The sequence below is a fragment of the Myripristis murdjan genome, chromosome 16, assembly GCF_902150065.1.
Source record: "Myripristis murdjan chromosome 16, fMyrMur1.1, whole genome shotgun sequence".
Taxonomy (NCBI): domain Eukaryota; kingdom Metazoa; phylum Chordata; class Actinopteri; order Holocentriformes; family Holocentridae; genus Myripristis; species Myripristis murdjan.
Genome location: NC_043995.1, coordinates 5,124,601 through 5,147,500, shown reverse-complemented (window position 1 = coordinate 5,147,500; position 22,900 = coordinate 5,124,601). Strand labels below are relative to the sequence as shown.

The following is a 22,900-nucleotide window of genomic DNA, read 5'->3' as shown; positions in this document are numbered from 1 at the left end:
TTATACACTTTCTCCGTATTCGTTGGCAATGTATTGTTAGCTCGCTGGTGCTAGCTAGCTGGTTTTGCTACCGTTAGCTCGGGAGCTAACACGCTAAAACGCTAGCCATTGTGTTATTTTGATCAGTGAGAGGACACTGGCTGCAGCGAGGCGGTGCAGCTGCAGCTGGAGACTGTGTGTGTGGAGAGGCGCGTAGCTGTAGGGTGAAGTTACATCTGTACAGTATGTCGCGATGTGTGCTTAAACGCATTCAGGTTGCCAGTCGGTAAATGTATACACTCGTACTGTAGGGATTTTAGGTGGTAAGGTCCAGCTGTTGACATGACACACGTAAACGCAGCACGTGACTCCATAGGATGCAGCTGTTGATCAGCAGTACCTGTAGATCACACAGGAGGCTGGTGCAGGTCCTTCACTTGGGACACACACACAGAGTGACTGTGAGTTCACCGAGATGGCAGTCTGGCGATTTCATTGTGTTTGTGGAGTACCATCAATAACCCTGATGACCCGCTGCCCAGCACATGCTGCTGTCTAAACAGTAGGGCTGCACAGTATGGACCAAATCTTCTGCCTTGATATTTATGCCACATATTTCAGCGATACAATATGACTATGCGTTGACACTTGTTTGAAATGATAAGTGTAGCGATAGCGAAAATTGAGCGTTCTTCAAAAACAGCATAATAAAACCAGCTGGATGTAGAAAATGCCCTTACTTAAAGATGTATTTCATTGATCAGAACAGACCAATCACTGTCTTGGGTCGCATTATTATAATTAATAAATAGAATCAAACATTTTGCTGCATTTTGCTTCAAGGCAATGCTTCAACAATATATTAAGTATAACAACAGTGAAATCTGAGCATTCTTCAGAACATAGCATCGTACCAGCTGCATGTATGCACAAAGTTTATTATTTTGATCACAGCAGACCAATCAGTGTCTCAGCTTAACTCTAACTCTGCATTTGATATTGCCCATATAGCCTAGTTGTCCTTTGAGATACTAAGTGAGATATGAATGTATTGCATATTCATATGTAGATAACAATATGATAACAGTATATCATACAGCCCTGCTAAATAGCAATTGCAGATAAGACAACTAGTGTGAATGGCCCTTCTAAGGCAATGCAATGCAATGTAAGGGATTTTCTTTGCAGAGACATAGTACATTACGTAACATGAAACAGATCTCATGAAAAGTTTCGAATGAATAAAAGCAGAAAATAAAAACAAGCAAAAAAAAAAAAAAAAAAGACTATGATTAGAAGGGGTAATGTGTGTTTTATTGGTAAGCTTCAGCAAACAATAATATTTTAAGCCCTGACTGAACTGAGCTGACTGTTGCAGCAGTGCTCAGGTGTCCAGGCAGCTGTTCCCCAGGTGGGGAGCAAAAAGCTGCTTCACCTTGTTTGGTTTGGATTCTGGGAAACACTGAGCAAACCTCTCCCAGATGACCTGAGGGGTCTGGATGCCCCATAAGGTCCAAGTCAATCAGACTGCTTTGTGGGCAAGTAATACGATTTGAAAGTCTATTCTCTGCCCCACAGGAAGCCAGTGCACTGATCTGAGAATTGGTGTGATGTGCTCCCCTTTTTTGGTGTTTAGAGAGGCAGCGGTCTGAATGAGCTGCAGCTGTCTGCTTGATTGTACTCTATAGGACAGAGATTTCCAGCCCCCCACTAGACACACATTCAAATGCACACACCCATCTGACAACTTACTTAGGATCCCACTTTAACTGGATTGTTATTTTTAGACAGGCAGTCGCTCAGTATCATTTTGCAGCATGAATTTTGGTGTATTTTCCAGAGTTAGCAGTTTCAGGAAGTTTGACAGTTTGGGGGGAGTAGTTCAACACCTGTGGATACACCTGCCTGTATTCACCTGCTTATCTGTGCTATAGCTGCCAGTATGCTAGCTGAAGGCTTGTCAAATGTTTTTTTTTTTTTTTTATGTTGCTGACTACGCATTTCTCCTAGGTATTTTATCTGGGAAGGTTTTGATGTCTAATGCTGTCAGAGGCAGTACATCTGTTTGCTTATATAGTGCTATATCAGTGCTGCTTGCTGTTCATATGATGGAAGTGATAGAAGATGTTTTATTAACAGCCTCAGTCCAAGCTTTCCTTTCATATTTATGGGTGCAGCCAAACATGACCTCAGCTTGACCGTCTCATAAGTATCAAACAGCAATAACCAATAAGCAAACTGTGACTACTGTGTATTTAAATTCACAACTAAGGTTCTGGTTCTCAAAAACAATCAGAAGAAACAAAGATCTTTTCTGTATCTGGCAGCATGCATCAGTGCTACAAGGTCCCATTTCAAGAATTCATCTTTGCAAAATTTGGCAGGGACTTTGCTCAGGTTAACATTCTTGGTTATTTCTCTCTGAGTTAAGAGGAGAACAAGCTCAAAGAGACACTCCACAGGACCACAGAGCAGTTTACATAAAAGTTTTAGTATAGTGTCAGTCGACTCAGCCTGCATTCGACTCAAAGGAATAGTCAGGTAGATCCTCCAGTATAGTATCAGCCGGTTTGGAAAGGCTATGTCCATTACTGCCAAAATGTCGAGTCCATTAATCGATTAGCTGATCAACAGGATGTCAATCGATTCTAATTTGTATTACCGATTAATCGTGTAGTCATTCATTCAATAAGTTTTCTGGCTTGTCTTCATTTCTTAACACAATAAAATGTAACCCTTGGGTGTTTTTTGGCTGCAGGTTATACTACGTACGCAAGCAAGACATCACTTTAGGCTTTGCTCATAATAGAAATTTGTTATTTGTTTCATTATTATTCTTGACATTCAATTGACGAAGTGATTGATCAAGTAACTGAAAAAAAGACACCAGTTTACAATGAAAATGACCATTAATTGAGTCCCTAATGTCCTTAGCACTCACAATAATAAGTTATGTTGAGACTTGATCATTGGACAGCTCATCACCCTGCTCCTCCAATATGCCTTTGAATAAGCTGAACACTGATAGAGCACCACCGAGTTGTACTCTGATTCACAAAAGCATGACATGATTTGTGATGGGATCACAAAGAGTGGAGTGGAAGTGGGAATAATGGAAATGCAGCTTTTATATGGGCGTGAATGAGCAACAGAATACAGCTATTCTTATGATTCTTGTGTAACTTATGAGGAAAGTTTCAATATTACTTCCAGTGCGTGCTCTAAGTTTTCATTCATGGGTGTCTGTAACCAAAGTTCGGCCTAAAAGCAGTTTCAGAGGCTTTCCTACTCTCACAAAAGTGAAGGACTTGAGGAAACATTGAGTACTTGTCGCATATTGGCATGAATGTGGTCAAATTTAAAAATAGTGAATAACAGCACAAAAAATCAGCAGCCTTAAATCAGAAATATTGATGTTAGTGTACTGTGTATTATAACTCTCTGCATTGGATATGGACATGTAGTAGTGGTGAGATAGAAAGCTATATTCATCATCAATTTTATGCATCCACTAATTGGGTTAATTGTAGAAAATTCAATTAAAGGGAAATTACCATATGCCTGATTGCTCTAATCGCTAATGTATAATGTTATGAATGTGGCTTATGTTGCTCATGCCAACACTAATGCCAACTTTGTTTTGTAACGTTAATAGAGTGTGTTTGAATAGGAGAGTATCTTTGCCAAACAGGTTATTAACAGTTTTTTAGAGCTGTAGAAATTATTCTTTTTATGTTGAGAGAACATAGGATTGAGGGAGCGCAGGGCTGTTTTACTTTGCAGATATTTCATTGAGACATATTTTTCTATTTGAAAAAGCAGCACTAATGGAATATAGAGCCTGGGAGCATGGAATGGATCTCATTTTCTCATTACTAAAGCTAGTATGAAGGTGTGTTTGTGCAGCTGTACATCATGCGAATTAATTTTAATACAGCCTGTACAGACAAATACCAAACCTCTCCATAAACATATTATATCAAATATTCAGACCAGTTTTTAAACACTCTGATAACGTTCTAGTCATTAGGGACTGCCACATGGAAATTACATTAACATTATGCATTATGATCATGCATCTATTCTATATACACACTCTGTCCTATAGATATGTGCTGTAACACAAGAATTTCCCATGAATTTCCCAACTGGGGATCAATAAAGCACATCTATCCATCTATTTGAAACTGGCTGTCTGATAGAGGAGAGCCACTGCATGTTAGTGCACTCTCTCGCATGGTGTTGGCTTCAGTGGACAAACATTTAAAAGCCATTTTTCCTGTCTGCACTGCACTACCATGTCCAAACCACCAGTGACCGAACACACACAAGGCTTGCCTATACATTTCCATATCATTATTATTTTATATCGTATTGTTTTATTGACCAGTGACATCATGAATATAAAATGACAGAGGGAAGGGGGAGATACTCAGTATACAGGAGAATATGTCAAAAACATTTTTTTTTAAAGTTTAGATTTTGATGAGATCTTTACTTTAGTTCTTCATCTGTGACAGATAATTCTTTTGTACACTGTAGAGGACATCATGCACCAATTTGTAAATTTTGCATATTGAGTTTTTTTTTTTATAGCCATTTAGCCATATTGGACATTACTCTATAAATGTAGTTTGTTTGAAATAATTATGTCATTTTAATTAATAGCCATTTTCAAAATATCAACGCATGACAAATTACATTGCACTTAACTTTGCCATATTTTTATCCAGTATATTACCTTGTAATTCCAGTAATTGCACTTTTTTTCCACTGCCCTTTTCACAGCAGCTATTTTGACATGAGAAAGCAGTTAAACACAGGTGTTACTAATGACATTAATTCAGGTTCGGTTTCGTTAAGGTGTGACAGAGCCATTCTGATGATGCAGCATCAACAACACCAGGGCTCAAATGGGCCGAACCTTAATTAACATCATTAGTAACTCCTGTGTTTACTTGCTCTTCTGTGTCAAAGAAGCTGCCGTGGAAAAAGATCGATTGCATTATCACAAGTAGATTCTTACTTTCTGATTGAACAATTCATGCACGACAGGGTATGTATGTGTGCAGTCCAGCAGCTGATATCAGCACAGGCCTCTTGGACAAAACGACGGTATTCGAGTGATGTCTCATTGGTGGTTTTGTATTTTTTGTCAGATGATAATCTCAGCGAACCCAAGGCTGAGGCCTACGGCGATGGAGAGTTCAAGGACAAGAAATGCACAATATGTTCCCAGATCTTTACTACTGAGAGCCAGCTACAGAGGCACCTCCGTGACCATGAGACCAACGATAAGGCAAGTACAGGCACACGGATCATCACGGCCAAAACAAGAACATGGACACACAGTGTACAGTCATTTTCCAGGGAGGATAAGCAGAGTCCTCGTGCTCTTTTGGTGTTTGTGATTTCCTTCTTTTATAGATAACAATTGTCCAAGTTATCTAAGATACACAGTCAAACAAGTGGGCATGCATCCAATCTAATGTGCCGTGTTGCTCAGTGGAGCTTTGCTCAGTTAACTTAACAGGCTGCCTTGGTGAATATTTGTCTTTAAACCTGAGCAGTGTGCTGGCCACTGGCTGCCGTCTCACTAACAAGACATCTTCCTTTTGAGAAGACTTCGTCTGTGGCCGTCCATTTACTGTCCTGAAAAATAAGCCATCTTCCTTCAGTGTTACCATGGAAATGTCAGTGGACTGGGAAAAAAAAGAACTGCTTTAAAATGCATCTAGAAATGTGATGCTTATTATTTAGCCCTCACATAATTTTTGGAAATTCAGTATACAACAAAGTCCAGCATAGAGGCATTTGGAAATTCTTTTGTTAAAAAAAATGACATGCAGTCATGGCACTATACTTTTGGTAGGTACTTTGGGAACAAAAGAGACATGAAACTCCCAGCAATGGACTGCAACTTTTGTTGTATTTTATGCATTCTTTTTTGTCTGCTAAAAGTGTCTGCAGATCAGAAAACATAAATCCTAGAGCAGGGATCTTAGGTTACTTTATACTCTCAAAAAACAAAGCACATAATTGTACCTTTAGGGGTGCAGTGGCTTGTCACTGGGGCAGTACCCTCTAAAGGCCCGTTTCCACCGCAAGAACTTCTAGGTAATTTTACGGGGCCGTGGCCGTTGTCGTGTGTCTCCACCGCCGGAACTACCCCGAAAGAGAGAGTTCTGGAACCTTTACAAGGGCTAAAAAACAGCCCTGCCTTGGGGTAGGGACTCTGAGCGGCCCCGAAAACAGAAACAGAAAGCAGGCGTCCCGAGCAACATGGCCAACACTACCAAGCTAACGCTAACGTGCTAGCTAACGTTAACAACACACTTTTTAGCCGGCATTTTTAGGGGCGCTAACGTTAGCTTTAGCGGACGTTAGCTAATGCTAAAAACAGGCTTTTTTAACAACACGCATTTTGATGCCCCGGTCATGGTCACTCAACCGCCCAGTAACTTTACAGGAACCTTCCTCCTACTCGGCCCTCTCTGTGGAGACACAGCAGGTGAGAGGGCAGAGCGAGAGCACGTTCCTGTAGTAGCTCCTGCCCCCCAAATACTACCAGGAACATTTTGGTGGAAACGGGCCTTAAGATGCAGCTTTTGTACCCTTGACATTTGGTTCTTATTTGTCCCCTTGTGGTTTGTACCTTAAAGAAAACAATCTCGTTCCTGTATTGTAACTACAAGATTGACTGGAGAATTGTATTACCTATTTTTCATATCCACAGATCTACAAAACTTATTTCAAGGCTACTCAAGAATAGTCTACAATATAGTAACAACAGGGGCGGCTGGCCCATAGTGGGCGATAGTGCATCGCCCTCCTAAAGCCAAACGAAAAAAAGAGAGAAAAAAAGTTTATTTTGCCGGTCTAGGTCTTAATATTATTGTCCAATCAGCAGCCCGAATATCGCTGTGCCAACAGCAGCCTGAATGTGACTTTCCAACCAGCAGCCCTGCCTCCTTGGGGCGATCTCGGTCAGATTGAAAATCGCCCCAGGCGCTCTCATAAACTTACATGGTGAGATTTTTTTTTCACATTTTGGACCCTACAATTCATTTCTTTGGGCCCAGGGAGGGCTTGCCCCAACGTGATTTCGTCATACGCACCATTGCGTGCGCGGACGATATGTGCAGCGTCGGGCGGGAGACAGCAAGATGAACATGGCTAGGAACTGCAGCAACTTATTGTATTTGAGGCATTTAACGTATTGACCCGCATAAAGGACGACCCCTCTTTTAGGACGACCCCTCTTTTTCAAGACCGTTTTTTGGAAAAATACTTTTTATATGGACAAAATCTTGTTTGAATAAAAAAAAAAAAAAACCCGGTCGGCATCAGGCGGGCCGGTACCGCGGCCACCCGGTCAGGTCTGCAGGATCTGACAGCTGAGCGGCCAGCTCGGCCGGCTTGCCTGATGCCGGCCGGTGCCGCGCCCACCCGGTCAGGTCTGCCAGATCTGACAGGTGAGCAGCGCACACATACTGCCATATATAGCTTTCAATAAACTTTTTTCATACACGGCTACAGCAGCACAACGGACAATGACACAGACGACATGGTTGATTATTGACTGTGCAATGCGGCCATTCACCGGTAATCGCGGCATCAGGCGAACCTACCTACAGTACAATACATGTGTATTTGCTTAGACCCCCAATATTAGACGAGGGCGTTTTTTCAGGGCATTTTCAATGGAAAAAATGTCGTCTTATGTTCGGATGAAGACGGTAACTTGATATAGCTGTACAAAAATACTACCGTGTGTACAATTCATGTCTGGTGTTGCCATCTAGTGGTTGAACAGGAAAACCACATTAAACAATGCAATGTAACACTGTACAGTTAGCTATCTGACTTTTATTTTACCCATTGAATGGGTCATCTTAGCCATCATCGCAATAGTTGCCCCCCCTGAGAAATTTGTCAGGAGCCACCACTGAGTAACAATATCATAGTTTTCCTAATGGATTTCAGTCATTCATTCATTCATCTTCTAAACCACTTATCCTCACAAGGGTCGCAGGGGGTTGCTGGAGCCTATCCCAGCGCACATAGGGCGGAAGGCAGTGAAACACCCTGGACAGGTCGCCAGTCCATCGCAGGGCCCTAATGGATTTATTTATGTATTTATGTATTCGTTCATTGTATTTGGCCTAACACACTCTGTCTCCTGATATTATACCTTAACACTAGAGGAAGCAGTGCACATGTGCCTTTTACTTCTTGGGAACATGTATGTACCTTTTTGGCTCTGAAAAAGATTCACATAATTACCTTGAGGTCCAATAATTAGCCCTTGTGTAGATTGTACTTTGTGGGACAGAAATGCCCCCCCATTGTACCTCTATTTCTGACAGTGTAGGATGAGGCAGTCTGTTGCTTTATTGCTGCATTAAATGAATGGCCACCAGTGCAGAAACAATGAGTCAGTTAATCTATTAGTTGAGCACGCCTCCCTCTCCTGTGACTCACTTGCATTGTTCCACAATATTGATCAAATATGTCTTAGAGTAATTTCATTTTGGGCCATCATACGTCATTGCAGTCATTGGTCAGTGCTAAAAAAAATGATATTCCAGACATAAATTGTAAGCATTTTATTATATTTTCAGTGTGGAGCTCATGGCAGCACAGTACTTCCTCCTCTGCCTCCATCAGCAAACTGTTCCCACTCTTATTCCTGCATCTAGTTGACATCAATGACTAATGTTTCCTTATGATGATAAAGTCTCTGCCTGTGTGAGTGTGTGGTGACACTACCAGTCACTTAGGGGCTGAGCCAAGTCTTCTGCTTCAGGTGTGACTGCTGCTGCGGCCTTCACTTCCTCCTCCTCCATACACAATGTTCCTCTGCGCTGTATTCAAGCTCAAATAAGTAGTTTTGTGACTCAAAAATAAATTACAAAAAATAGTCATTTTTGTTCATGGTCTTGCTTGCTTCCTCAGCTTGTGAGCAAAGCAAGAATGGTATAGTATACCCTCGATTTATGCATGGTGTTGTTGCTCTTCTGAGACACCAATCATATCATCTGGGAGAAGTGGAGTGGAAGAAATCCTGTTTTTTATTGCTGTTGGGGTGAGCTCTTGAGACACAGAAGGTATTGATAGGTTTTATGTATGCTTTACATGTACACCTCCCACACTAGAACAAAAGAGTTCAGGCTGAAAATCGGTGACATGCTTCTTAAAAGTTCATCTGGTATCAGGAATCTGTCTAGATATGATTATGTGTTATTTTTCTTTCACTTGGCAAAATGCACTCCGCTTCGAACATCACTTCCTCGGGCAGCATTCTTATTTGTGGGCTGTAAACATTCCCTCCATTTTTCTTTTGCATCTACTATACCAGGATCTTTATTCCATTCATTATATGTTTTATTGCAATTCTCCATTGCTTTTAGTTTTGATAAGAATGTTGTAAACAGCATCTACCAATCGCCACTAAATTAATGACAAGAATATATTACAGTTTGGACACAATTCATAAATTTGGTGGCAGCTCCTCAGTTAGATGTTTACAATATGGCACAAAGAGTAACTCCATCACTTCTGCCTTTTAGTGTTGTGAGAAAAATTAGAAACACGTGGGAGGACAAAGATGGAAGAACTTGTAATTGTTGAGTTTCATTTTCATAGATGATTTGTCTGTCAAAATGTTGGGAAAATAAGATACCCAGCTGAGTGACACATTCTTTTTTGTTATTAGATGTTAATCTGTGTGTGTGTGTGTGTGTGTGTGTGTGTGTGTGTGTGTGTGTGTGTGTGTGTGTGTGTATGTGTATGACTGTGTGACTGTGTGATAAGTATGTGTATGTTGTGTGGGTTGGGACACAATAGTACTTGTGATGACAACCATATATGATTGTATGGTGCTTCTGGATGAGCAATTTTTACAGGCTAAATTTATGAAATTAGATTTCTTAATGAAATGGTGATAATACATGTTGAAAAACTATACACACACACACACACACACACACACACACACACAATGTATATATATATGATGTAAATACTCGATGATTCTAGAAGATTTCAGAACTCACTTCCCAGCACATGCTCTCAGTGTGGGGCATTGGAATATCAAAGCACTTCAACACTGACTCAAGGATTTAGGGGCTACAAGCAAAAAACCGATGTCATCAATCAGCTACATTGGCTAAAAAGCCTAATTCTCAAGCCAGATAAAGCAAATTACAAAGCATTACTAATATTGTGGTGTTGAGCATGGTGATATATTAGCTCTTCACTAGATGTCTCTGTTGGATCTCTGCTTACACTGCTCTGTTGAGGAAAATGTGACTTCATTGCTGTCAGTTACAGGTCATAGAAACTCAAGGGGACTGGAGGAAGGTGTGGAGACTGTGCCAGTGCAGTTTATATTGATGATGCAATTTCAACTGATCGAAGTCATAGATGACTTCATATTAATAACACTTAAACTTGCATTACTCAGTATCTCTCGCTTGACTTGTGCTCTTTCCTACAGCCTCATCGATGTGACCAGTGCCCACAGACGTTTAACGTGGAGTTCAACCTCACCCTGCACAAGTCCACACATACGACCTCCGACCCCACCTGTCCGGTGTGCCATAAAAAGTTCTCTCGTGTGGCCAGTCTCAAAGCCCATATCATGCTGCACGAGAAGGAAGAAGTGGGTCAATTCTTACTCTCTTAAATAAGTGACCAATGAAAAGCACTGACTCATAAACATTGCTTTCGGTAGACATTTGAAAGGCCTTTATTTTCCTTTATTCCTCTCCTCTACCCGTCCTGCAGAACTTGATCTGTTCAGAGTGTGGAGATGAGTTTGTTCTTCAGAGCCAGCTCTCTCTCCACCTGGAGGAGCACCGTAAGGAGCTGTCCGGCGTCAGGGTCTACACCTGCAAGACCTGCAACAAGGAGTTCCAGATGTCTGCCCACCTCAAGGAGCACATGAAGACTCACACCAAGATGAGGTCAGAGGTGGAAGGGCTTTAGATCGCTGATTTCCCTTGACTGAATAAGGCCAAAAACAGCTTTTCATTTCATCAACATCCTTGAGTGAATAGCTTTCAGAGGTCAGACGCAGTGCTGACTATGAACCAATGCCCAAATCCTGGATCCAACACATTTTCTCTATGAGGATATCCATTTTCACATCGGCATCCCTGTCATTAAAACGTGGATGCTTTTAACCACGTGTCTCCCTTTAAATTGAATTGGATCCACTGAATTCTGCTGTCACTTTCCAACCAAATGGAATTCATTTGCTAACAAAAAGTGAACACTGTGGCATACATTAAATGTTCAGCTAGCTGTTGTATGACCAGCTTTGTCTGGTCTTATGAACAGAATCATTGTAGCTTGCTGTTGAGCCTTAAAATAATAGCTGGCTAACGAGCTACCACGTCCATTGTTTTGTAGGAAGGAAATGAAAGTAGGAGTCAGGCGCATTCTCAAATGCCTGTATTAATGTCTAGAAAAGATGGTTGATTGTTAATGTAAAAAAGGTTGTGTTTTATTTTGCTTTATGCTGTACTTTATGCTGTTTTCCCTTGCTTTTGGAGTCAGTATTCAGACTCGTTGTATGTATTCTTGCCACAAACGGAGACAACGATGATCCTTTTGGTTCAGCGCACCAAAAACCTTTTGCAGGATGTGGAAATGTATCTGACCCCAGATTTTGTCCCATTTAGGTGTCTCACATTGTGTCTTTATTTTAGTAGAGGTCAAGTAAAAGTGTCATTAAGGCTCCAGACAAGAGTTTTCTGTGCAGCTGGAGTGTGTAGGAGTCTTTTGAGCTTCCTTTGTTGTTTACTCTTCCCACAGGGCGCTCACCTCTAGTTCCAGAAACTACAAGAAAAACATTGATCGCAGTGGGTTCACAAACAGCTGTCACCACTGTGGAAAGACATTCAAGAAACCCAGCCAGCTCGTCAGGCACATACGAATCCATACAGGTGAGCAAAAGGCACAGCGAAGGGGTGAAATGTCTTTTTTTCTTTTCAAAAGTATTGCCATGGACACTGAATAAAAATTGCCTGTTGGGTGAAAGTAGTTTTTTTACCACTGTCACTTTATGTTTTTTTTTTTTTTTTTTTGTCAATCCAGCCACTGATTCAAGTTAGAAAGTTAGATTAGTTAGAATAGATTAGTTAGAATGTTTTTTTTTTGTTTGTTTGTTTGTTTTTAATAATTTTAAATAAGTTTTAGGTCATTTCTTGCTAGTTTGCTAATCATTAATTTCCCTGCATGTTTTTGAAAGAAATCCAGTGAATGTGCTCATGTTTCAAAGGGTGAACTTTAAAGGCCTGAATTATTACAATATCTTCAATGCAATAATTTTCTGAAAAGGCTCTTAATTTGTTTTTGTTTTTTTAATGTTTTGCAGGTTTATTTTAGTAATAGTAAATTTAATTGTACTGCTACTGTAAAACAATGTTTGACAGAATCTTTAGTTTATGATGTCCAGTCTGTTTAAAAGGAAGGTAAACTGAATAAAGAAAATGCTAATACCTGTGTATAATTATGAGGGGCCAGTAGTGGTTTAAATTTCTTTTGTTACATAACTTGTACTTCAGCTTGGTCACTTTAAAGAAACAGTTCAAACAAAAGGAAAATTCAGTCATTACCTTCTCAGCTATCCCCAGCCAGCAACTGAAAATTAATAAATCAATAAAATGCCCGTCACGTTCTTTGAAGAATTTTGTGCAATCTTTACAGCAAAATGGTTACACCAAAGGGCCAATATTTACGTCATTATCCCCTAGATTTTCCAGACTGATGGTGTTATGGTTGCACAGTCAGACTCTGCTTATAGTAACAAGGAGAGTCCTCTGACAGAAGATGTGTGCGTCAGTGAATAATGGCTGAATTATTATTATGTTTGGCCCAAATGCAAGCCCACTCTCAGCTAAATACAGAGCAAGGTTAATACAACCTCCTCAATTGCATATGCTTTTGTAACCACAGTAGGGCATCATGTACGTAAACATTTAATTTCCAGGTGTTCTTTTTCTCATTCGGTTCATTTATAATTTCAGAACGCTCATTAGCTGTGTTTGTGGTCAATCAAAGTCAATGTTGCGACAAAAAGGACTGTAAAAGACTGAAATAAGGCTTGCTGAAACCTGCAGATACCCTGATATGATGCTGTTTACAAGCATGCATTACTCGCTTTTGATCAGCAATATTAATTCAGAACCTAATGACTTTTTAATTGCTTTGTACTTGTTTTTGTAAAAGAGTCATGTTTAAACACCAAGTATAGTTCCTGAACCAAATGTATTTAGGATACATTAAAATTTGTTCTTTATCATTGAAACTACTGTGCCCCAGGGGACATCAGACAATAAACCAGTTTTTTAGATGAAACTTTAATAATCACTGTGGGTTAATTAGTTTTTTTTTTTTTTCCCCACAGGAGATAACTTGATATAGATAAGAGAAGAAATGTTGGAATAGAGTATAATATAAAAAGCAGTTACAATAGCAGCTCATTTTGAGAAAACTACATCAGATAAAGAGATAAAGAGAGCGTCTTTGTTGCCAGATTTGCCTGTTAGAAGCTGATTGGCAAACAGGCATCATTAGCTGTTCACAAGTTGACAAGTACAAAACTGTAGAGCTGAATTATCTCAAAATCCAAATGCAGACTTGTCATGGTGGTTTGGTGGTGTCATGGCCGAGGTAATGTCGGAAAGATAAACAGTACGCATCCACAGATATTCAGAATATGTAAAAATCTTGAAATACTCTCTTAAATTCAGTTATTACGACTCTTTATTTGTTATGAAATGTATTTTTTATGCTGATAGTCCAGTCTTACAATTCACTAATTTCTTTATTTTGTATTTTAAATTGGTCTTAAATTTAATCCCAGGTGACATTACATTTCTTTTTTTTAAACTTAGAGATACCATAAGTGATGTCATGATGCCTCTAAAACCTCACAAATCTTCTATGTCCAGGTACAACTTCTGAGGGATTGCACCATTTACAATCAACTCAAGAATGATTTGCACTTTTCATGAGATGTGTTAAGATTATTGCAGAAAATAAACATAATATGCACAATTAATCTAAAGTTTTGCTAAAAACAAAACAAAACAAAACAAAACAAAACAACTATTTCCTTTCACTCTAATAAACATTTTCTCACAATCATAGAAATTATTGACACCCCTGTAAAGTAAAATCAAAGACATTGCAGTCTGTGAAGAAAATCATTTTATCTTTTTTTTTTTCTTTTTTTTTTTTCTAATTGGTCCCAGTGTTCAGAAACACTGCTGATAATGTCCACTATTTGCTTTGTCACTGTTTTAAATATGAGTTTGTGCACATGTAAAATCCGCCTGACATCCACCATCAGGGGGAAAACCAATTAGCTTATAGACTGAGAAGCGACTGATGGTTGTTGACTGCCACAAATCAGGTTAACAAATATCAAACAGTACATAACAGTGCATAATTGCTTGTTTTCCTTGAAGGGTGCCAATGATTTTTGAGTTGAGGATGGCTGTTTATGCAGAGGTGTCTGGGTGAAATCTGGTTATGCTGTTTATAAATGATGATATGCCTGTGTTGATCTGCGATGGCACAGCCCTCCAGAGTTCATATCATGCGGCTGGCAGCGTTCGCCCACATGTTGTTGACACATTGTCCACGTGTTAATTTGTTTGGTTGGCTTGGTTGATGACTAATAGTGGATGGAGTTGAATCCTCTGTGCATGGAATTTCAAACAGCCATTAGGAGATGATGGGGTGGAGGGTCGCTTAGGGGGGTTAAATACACACACACACACACACACACACACACACACACAAATATGCATTTCATTCCCTCTCCTTGTCTCTGACGCACATACATCTGATATCACATACACCAGATCTGCTACCGAAAAGACAGTCTAATATTATTTTATGAGTCATCTTTCTTTATACCTGAATCAGACTGAAAATTACCCGGTGTCTTGAGTGACATGGCAACTGTACTGGCACAAAATCATGTTTTTGTTTTGTTTTTGTTATTTCTATTTAATGATTGCAATTGTTGTGCACTTTAATTTGTGCACAGTGGACCTTAGTAAATTTCATGCACTTCTGTTTTCTCAAATAATATTTCATTATTGGAAATTATGGTGTCCCTAGGAGGATAAATGAAACATGGCACATGGCACATGGCACAGGGGTTCAAGCACACATGAAGATAAGTGAATGCCAACAAAAAGAGTTTCTTGGTACAGTCCTTAATCAGATACAGGCCTGCATTTATGTCAAATTGCTTTAAAAAAAAATTAAAAAGGGGGAACTTAATTTGAAAACAGTCATTTGTCATAAGTCCTCCTTTAAATCTCACATTAATGACCAATAATGCAGCCCATAAAAAGTAATTTTAGGTAAAGGCATATTAGCCATGAACTCATCTTAAAGAACAACTCAATGAATGCCCAAAATGATGCTGCAGGCCATCACTTTTCACATGTGATGAAAAATCTGTGGCATCCCACAATCTAGAACTTGCAGTTTTTAAAGTCAGCGTTATAATTTTCAGGCCCCGGTGTTTGATCTGTATTTGCTTTGACTTTCTATTATCTCAGGCGAAAGGCCCTTCAAGTGCACCCACTGTGGCAAGGCCTTCAACCAGAAGGTGGTGCTGCAGACTCACATGGTGAGACACACGGGGGCTAAACCTCACCTCTGCATGTTCTGTCCCGCCTCGTTCTCCCAGAAGGGAAACCTGCACTCCCATGTTCAGAGAGTTCACTGTGAGGTAAGCATACAGATGACCAGACAGTGGCTCTTTGTCCTCTTTGTCACCTGTATCCATCTCAGAGCAAGAAATCCACTCGCAGTTCTTTTGCACTGTTGGATTGTGATTTATCTGTGGTGTTCAGTGCCTTCCCAGAGTTATTTTGTAATGCAGTTTTGTAATTGACTTTTTGATGTACCCACTTTCCCTCAAAGTCTGCCTAGTCTTTGCCTATTTCAGTTAGTGGCTGCCTGTGTTTCCAAGAATGACTTCAGTGAACCCTCTGCAGAACAGTGTGAACAGAGTGATCATTCAACTGAGCTTTATATGTGTCTGCAATCATGCCCACGTTTTTGCCTCTTTTACAATTGAATTGTTCCTTTATGATTGTCGAAGGTCTTGCTTTTGGTTCATAGGGACTGGCACCAGACGTGTACTGATAATGTTTTAGGTTACTGATAAATTTTCCGATATCAATCACCATTGTACCTGTGATGAAAAGATGATGTGATGTTAACTACGTTTGGCATGCGATTGATGGGAATAGGGCATAGGTAATCCCAAAAAAAAAAAAAAAAAAAATTAATTAATAACAGGCACATTTTGAATAGCTGTTTTTCTAAATGTTAAAATGTTTGTTTGTGGATTCTTCTTTGAACCTCCTACAATGAAACAAAGTCTCTCCATATTAGTATTTATGCAATTCAGACCCTTAGCTACAGATGGACTCACTCAACATTGTGCAGCTTTGCTTGTGCTAATTGCTGATTATACTAACGTGCTGCTGCTATTTCTGAGGTGAAGTTTATGGCACAGAGGTATATACACCAGGACCGTTGTTTAGGTCTGGTTGCCTTTGACTTTTGATCCGCAAACTTCTAAAAGTGGTGTTTAATTATCAGCCTTCACCTTTGCCTAATTTTTATCTAGACCTTCAGCAGGTTAACTTTTGCACTGATGCACTGATAACAGGTTTTTGACATGTATCTTGACATATACACTATATGGCCAAAAGCATTTGGCCACCTACACATTCCTCCTACAGGAGCTTTTCTGGCATCCCATTCTAAATCCATAGGCATTGATATGGACTTGGTCCCCTTTGCAGCGAGAACAGCCTCCACTCTTCTGGGAAGGCTTTCTACAAGATTTTGGAGTGTGTTTGTGGGAATTTTTGCCCGTTCATCCAGAAGAGCATTTGTGAGGTCAGACACTGATGTTGGACCAGAGGGCCTGGCTCGCAGTCTCTGTTCGAGTTCATCCCAAAGGTGCTCGATGGGGTTGAGGTCGGGGCTCTGTGCGGGACAGTCAAGTTCTTCCACACCAAACTCAGCCAGCCATGCCTTTATGGAGCTGCTTTGTGCACTGGGGCTCAGTCATGCTGGGACAGAAAAAGGCCTTCCCCAAACTGTTCCCAGTTGGAAGCAGAGAATTGTCCAAAATGTCTTGGTGAGCTGAACCTCCTCCAGCAAATTTTACAGTCGGCACAGTGCAGCCAGGCAGGGAATGTTCTCCTGGCATTCGCCAAACCCAGACTCGTCCATCAGACGGCCAGACAGAGAAGCGGGATTGGTCGCTCCACAGAACGCGTTTCCCATGCTTGGCGTTGTGCTTGGTGATGTAAGGCTTGCATGCGGCTGCTCAGCCATGGAAATCCATGCCATCAAGCTCCAGGTTCACACTTTTTGTGCTGATGTTGATGCCAGAGGAGTTTTGGAGCTCTACAGTTACTGAGCCAGCAGAGCGTCGGCCACTTTTACACATTATGCACCTCACCACTTAGCGACCCCGCTCTGTAACTTTGCATTGTCTGCCACCTGGAGGTTGAGTTGCTGTGGTACCTAAATGCTTCCACTTTACAATAATATCACTTACAGCTAATGGTGGAATATCTAGGAGGGAAGAAATTTCACCCACTGACTTGTTGCAGCAGTGACATCCTATTACATCACTATTATAGTGCCATGCTCAAATTCAGGGAGCCCTTTAGAGCGAGCTATGCTTTCATAAATGTTTGTAAAGGCAGACTGCAGTGCTCTGTGCTTGATTTTATACACCTGTCATCGTGGGACTAAATGAAACACCTGAATTCAGTGATTAAGGGGTGTGGCCCAATACTTTTGTCTATATAGTGTTCATGTGGACCTAACAACATTTTGAACAACTTCATCATATACATGTTTATGCAACATAGGTCTATATCAAGGGGTCTTACAGTTTTGATGACTGAGGGCTGAGTTAAGGACCCATCATTGGATTGAGGGCTGCCCAAGAAAAAAACAGAACACAAAATCATTCCAAAACAACGATTTTCTTAAATAGCCTGTTCTAGACTAAAACCCATGTCAATTGTGAAACGTGAGAAATTTATGTCGTGTTTTCTGGAGGAGAAAAAAAAATCCCATTTGTCCATTTGTAGATGTTTTAATGTCAAAGGAGCACATTTATGCTTTGGAAATGGTTTGCAGCCAGTGATATAAAATAACCACAATTTGCAGTTAACGAGGCTAAAACAGATTTATGAAAACTGCTTCTTTGGAATTGTTCAAGCCTAGTTGTGAATTCCTTGCCTGTGAACTTGTGCATTGTTTGATTGGTATCACAATGGTGGTTTATGTTAAACTCCTTGTGCATTGCCTTCACCTGCTTGCAGATTAGGCGCATCCAGCCTGTGAGGTACAAAAAAATAAGCATTGATCCATTTCTCCTGAAACTTCTTTTTCTCCTCACTGACACATTTTCTGTGCAATGCTCATATATCAAGGCGCTTCCATCCAGCTAATTGGCTAACATACCTGCAGTGATGACGCCATCTGTCGTATGTGGTGAGTCCCACAACTAGTTGTCATGTAACCATTCCTAACTTGACACCTTACCCTAGGGGGCACAGTTTTACCATTCTTAAAATCACTGTGAAACGTAGTTTGGTTTAAAGTGTATTGAACTGAACCAAATATAATGCACGCATTTCATCATGTCATCTTAACACATTGTGGGCCAGCAGAAACATTTCCGAGGGTCACTACTAACCCTTGGGCCTCACCTTGAAAATGTCTTAGAGAATGCATCGTATATTTAGACAAAAGTAATTTTTATTTGCATATTCACTCTATCCAGTGAACATGAAATGAAACACTCCAGATTGCATGCATAAATATCAAAAAGGTTTTTTATGATCAATTATTTAATGATTTATTTTTTGATATGGTTCCATCCATGCATATACAGTCAAATTCAAGAACTAATACATATGCATCCATATATACCCACATATATACCTATGCACATACATGCACATAAGTACACATCATTGCATACATACACATAGATGTATCACATATATGAGATATAATATATCAAATGTATCACACCAGCATAGATCAAACATATCAAAATATATTAAAATCAAAAGTCATCACTAACACAATTTTGATACATCACAGCTCGAATCCTCCGTAGATCTTCTAGGAATCCAACAACTATCAGAAATAAACCTCATCTTGACAGCAGTAATGATCTTTTATGTCTGTTCAGTTTATTTGATGCTCAGCAGGAGCACCACTATAAGAGCCAGGGTTTCTGTGTGTGTGTGTGTGTGTTTGTGTGTATTCATTCCTTTGTTCCATCATCTCTTCAGTCATTCATTTACTCAGTGGTAGGCAGTGCAGAACCTTTAAGCCTGGTGTAAGCAAGCTGTGTTCTCTTCTACACCAGATAAAACACAAAGAAGTATGAACCAACGGGAGGCTGACATGCTGTATTTTCACATACCATGAAGAATATTTCAATAAATTCTCATGACTAAGTCAACACATGACATTATATTTTGTTCACTGTTACAATGCACTGTGCAACCACAGCTGTTTGGTGTTAATAGGAGTGTTAAAAGTAGTTTTTAAAGTCACAGATTTCACAGACTTCAGTCATTCATTTACAAGAAACAAGGATTTCTATATAAATAATATAATCTGCTGTTCAGTTCATGGCCACTGTAAATTTTTTGACTGCAAAGACCCATTCTGCCCATTCTGAACAACAAATAGGGGAGCAACAAACTTGAAAGGACAGGTTATGGATGGGCACTCTTAACAACACATACATTTGAATTGCTAATGCAGTCATTTATCATGCAGAGGAAATAGCACAATCCTTGAACTAGACTTTTATCCAATTTGGCTTTTTTGTTGATTCATTAGTATTTCTTTTATTCTACCATTGATATTCAAGATCTTATTTTTCTCTCTTTTGCTCATCTCCTCACTCCTGCTCTTCTGCCAGCCCTCCTGCTCACAGCTTGTTAGACTCAATACAGAAGGACTCCTTGCCATATTTTTAGTATGTTAGAAAGGGAATGAGGTGAAATTGCAGCTCTTTGTCCCTTGCTTGGTTCTGCTCTTTTGTTAGTTATTCACAGCAGCCCATTTTTTAGGACAGCTTCTCATTCATCCAACCTAATTTAGTCAAGACTTAGGTTTCCAACAATGCTTTGTCACCATGACCACTTCCTTTTTAGCGCCTGGAGGTGAGAGGTAGACAGAAGTGTACACATTAATGTCCTCCGTAGGTGTTAAAATGTCCCTGTTAAAAGATCATGAATTTTTCATTGTGTGAATGTCCATTTGTAGGATTCATTACCAAAACCAAAGTAATGGATGAACTGATAGCAGCGGGAATATCTCCTGGCTCTTGGCTGGGACCAGTATTACGGCTGTAGTCTCTTGTGGGTCAGTTCTATCAAAACCTTAATGAAAAGCAACACATAAAGCAATAATCGCCATGACGAGAGATGCAAAAGGTCCCTAGTAATGGATATGCCACATTGCTCAACACCTGCTGCATTTTAGCAAAGAGGGAACAAAACCTTGAAGCACAAAAGATGAGCCCATTTATGATTTATTCACACCAAGTATATTTCAAACACTTTATCCAAACTCTAGAGTGCCTACTCCTTCAAGCAAGGGGGGCACTCGATTACCTTGCTGAGCATTTTCAGTCTTTGCTTTCATTTGCATAGTCTTACTGTTAAACTACATTGGAAGTGAAACACACGCAAGCAGAGGCAATCAGCAACTGCTGCTGAGCTTTTGCAGTGTAAATTAATCGGACCTGGTACACCCAAAGTGTGCTATGGGAAGTGTCCCAGAAGCAGCACTGCACGATTAACTATGCTCCGACCTTGTTTGTTTAAAATGACACTGCAATGTGAGCATTGAGTACGTTTACATGCACACAATATTCCGGTATTATTCGGAATATTCGCAATATTTTGGTTGCGCACGTGTCATGTAGACATGCACCGAACCTCTGGCATATGCCTGTTCCAACCGGAATATTGAGGCATGTAAACACCTTAGTTGGAAAATGCCCCGAATCGGAATATTCAGCCACGACTGCGCATGCTCGACTCGCAAGGAATTCTGGGGCGTCTTTGCTGCTATGGTTACTGCAAGCAGGGAAAACAACATGGCGCACACTACAACATGGCGCACACTACAGCATGGCGAAAAGCAGCAAGAACCAGGAGTCTGCAGTGTGCCTTCAGCTAATGAAAGACTTAAATATCATGGAGTATATCGATGGGAGAAAACATAGAAATAGCGACAGAAGAAGAAGAAGAAGAAGACTTCTTCTTCTGTATTTCCGGCAGACCAGACACCTATACGCATACTGCTGCCCCCCACGGCTGAGTGTTGCATTACGTAAGAGAGTGGAATACGCCGAAACACAGGAATATGCCAAGTAACATGTAAACGGAATATTCCAGTTGCCGCAGCGCAGTTACCTTAACCGGAATATTGACCCAAACCGGAATATGGTGTGCGTGTAAACGTAGTCATTGTCTAGCAAAAAGGAAGGTATACAAGCCCTTTTCACAGGTACAGGTTATCTGTGGCTGTGTTGTTATGGTGTCAGGAGCTGTGTACTTGATTGAGCTGATGCATCCGGTGAAACATCCCTGGTGAAAGGCTGATAGAACTAAAATGTTCTACTACTAAGAAGCTTACACCCCCCTTGTGATTCCAGTGCTGTTTCAAGGTTAAGAGTTTCCTGTCATAACAAGTGTAAAGGAACTCACACGAGAAACCATACTCTAGTGCGACACCCCAGTGGCACAGTTTTAGCACTTTTGTAGTGTGCAAAATCCAACATGTCCTTGGGGCAGGCTCTGAGGAGAAGGTCTTCAATACAAGTGGAAGAATCAGGAGAAACTGTTGAGGGCAGAATTGAGTAGATTGCCATCCCTCAGATCAATAGCTGTCAAATGTGACACCATCTAGGACAGAAAGCACTGCAAGATTGAACAAACTGCAGTTGTTAAGTGGAACATACTATGCAAAGACAAGTTGGAGAGAGTTGCCAAATGTGTCCCTAGCTTTAATTGGCTCTTTTTGGTCAAGTCTCTGAACAGTATCCAATATCATTCGTGGATCGCACCTAATCAGTGCATCTAGATTCTTGGAAATGCAGGTCTTGGTCCTCTTACAGGTAAACTGCAGTGAGCGTTCTTCACAGTGAGAAACCAATCTGAACCAGATTATGCAAAAAATGCAAAATGACCCCAAAATGTGAGGATGGATGTTGAAATCTTACAGCTGACACCTCTGTGTGTTCTTCACTAATCTCCATAAACAGACTTTATATATGCATATATAGTCTATAAGTGAGGGACAAGATTTGGTATTGGAAGTGTTTTGGTTTCCACCTTGGTTTCTCTTGTAATCCAAGTAGTTGGCACTTGTTGTCTCAGTGGTTTTATGCAGGTAAATACTCTGAGCTTACATCTCTGCCTTTTCTCTGTCGTATCTCTGCCGTAATTTTGCCCTTGTACACCACAACAGTGGATTTGAAATGGAGTAATCAAGACATGACTGAAGTGCAGAAGTCCAGACTTTCAGCTTTAATTTAAGGGGTTGAACAAAAAATATGGCATTAAGCATTTAGGAATTATAGCCGGGTTTATACATTGTCACCCCATTTTCAGAGGCTCAAAAGCAATTGGACACTTGACTAAAAAACAGTTTCATGGCCGTGTGAGGCCTTTTCTCTTGTTATTCCACAACAAATTAAGAAAATAAAAGGTCTGGAATTCATTCCAAGTGTTTGCATTTGGTCGCTGTTTATCAGAACCCTCAATATGTGATCCAAAGAGGTGTCCATGCAGATGAAAGAGGCCAT

The 22,900-nt window shown here is 40.3% G+C and overlaps 1 protein-coding gene across 1 annotated transcript in view; it reads left to right on the top strand.

Moving 5' to 3' along the window:
- The window catches only part of znf236 (zinc finger protein 236), a 97,778-nt gene that overhangs the window by 365 nt on the left and 74,513 nt on the right, over positions 1-22,900 (top strand). The window contains exons 2-6 of the mRNA XM_030072779.1: positions 5,139-5,278; positions 10,481-10,645; positions 10,771-10,949; positions 11,803-11,933; positions 15,573-15,745. Coding sequence (XP_029928639.1) covers positions 5,139-5,278; positions 10,481-10,645; positions 10,771-10,949; positions 11,803-11,933; positions 15,573-15,745 — 788 coding nt within the window. The remainder of the gene's footprint in view (positions 1-5,138; positions 5,279-10,480; positions 10,646-10,770; positions 10,950-11,802; positions 11,934-15,572; positions 15,746-22,900) is intronic.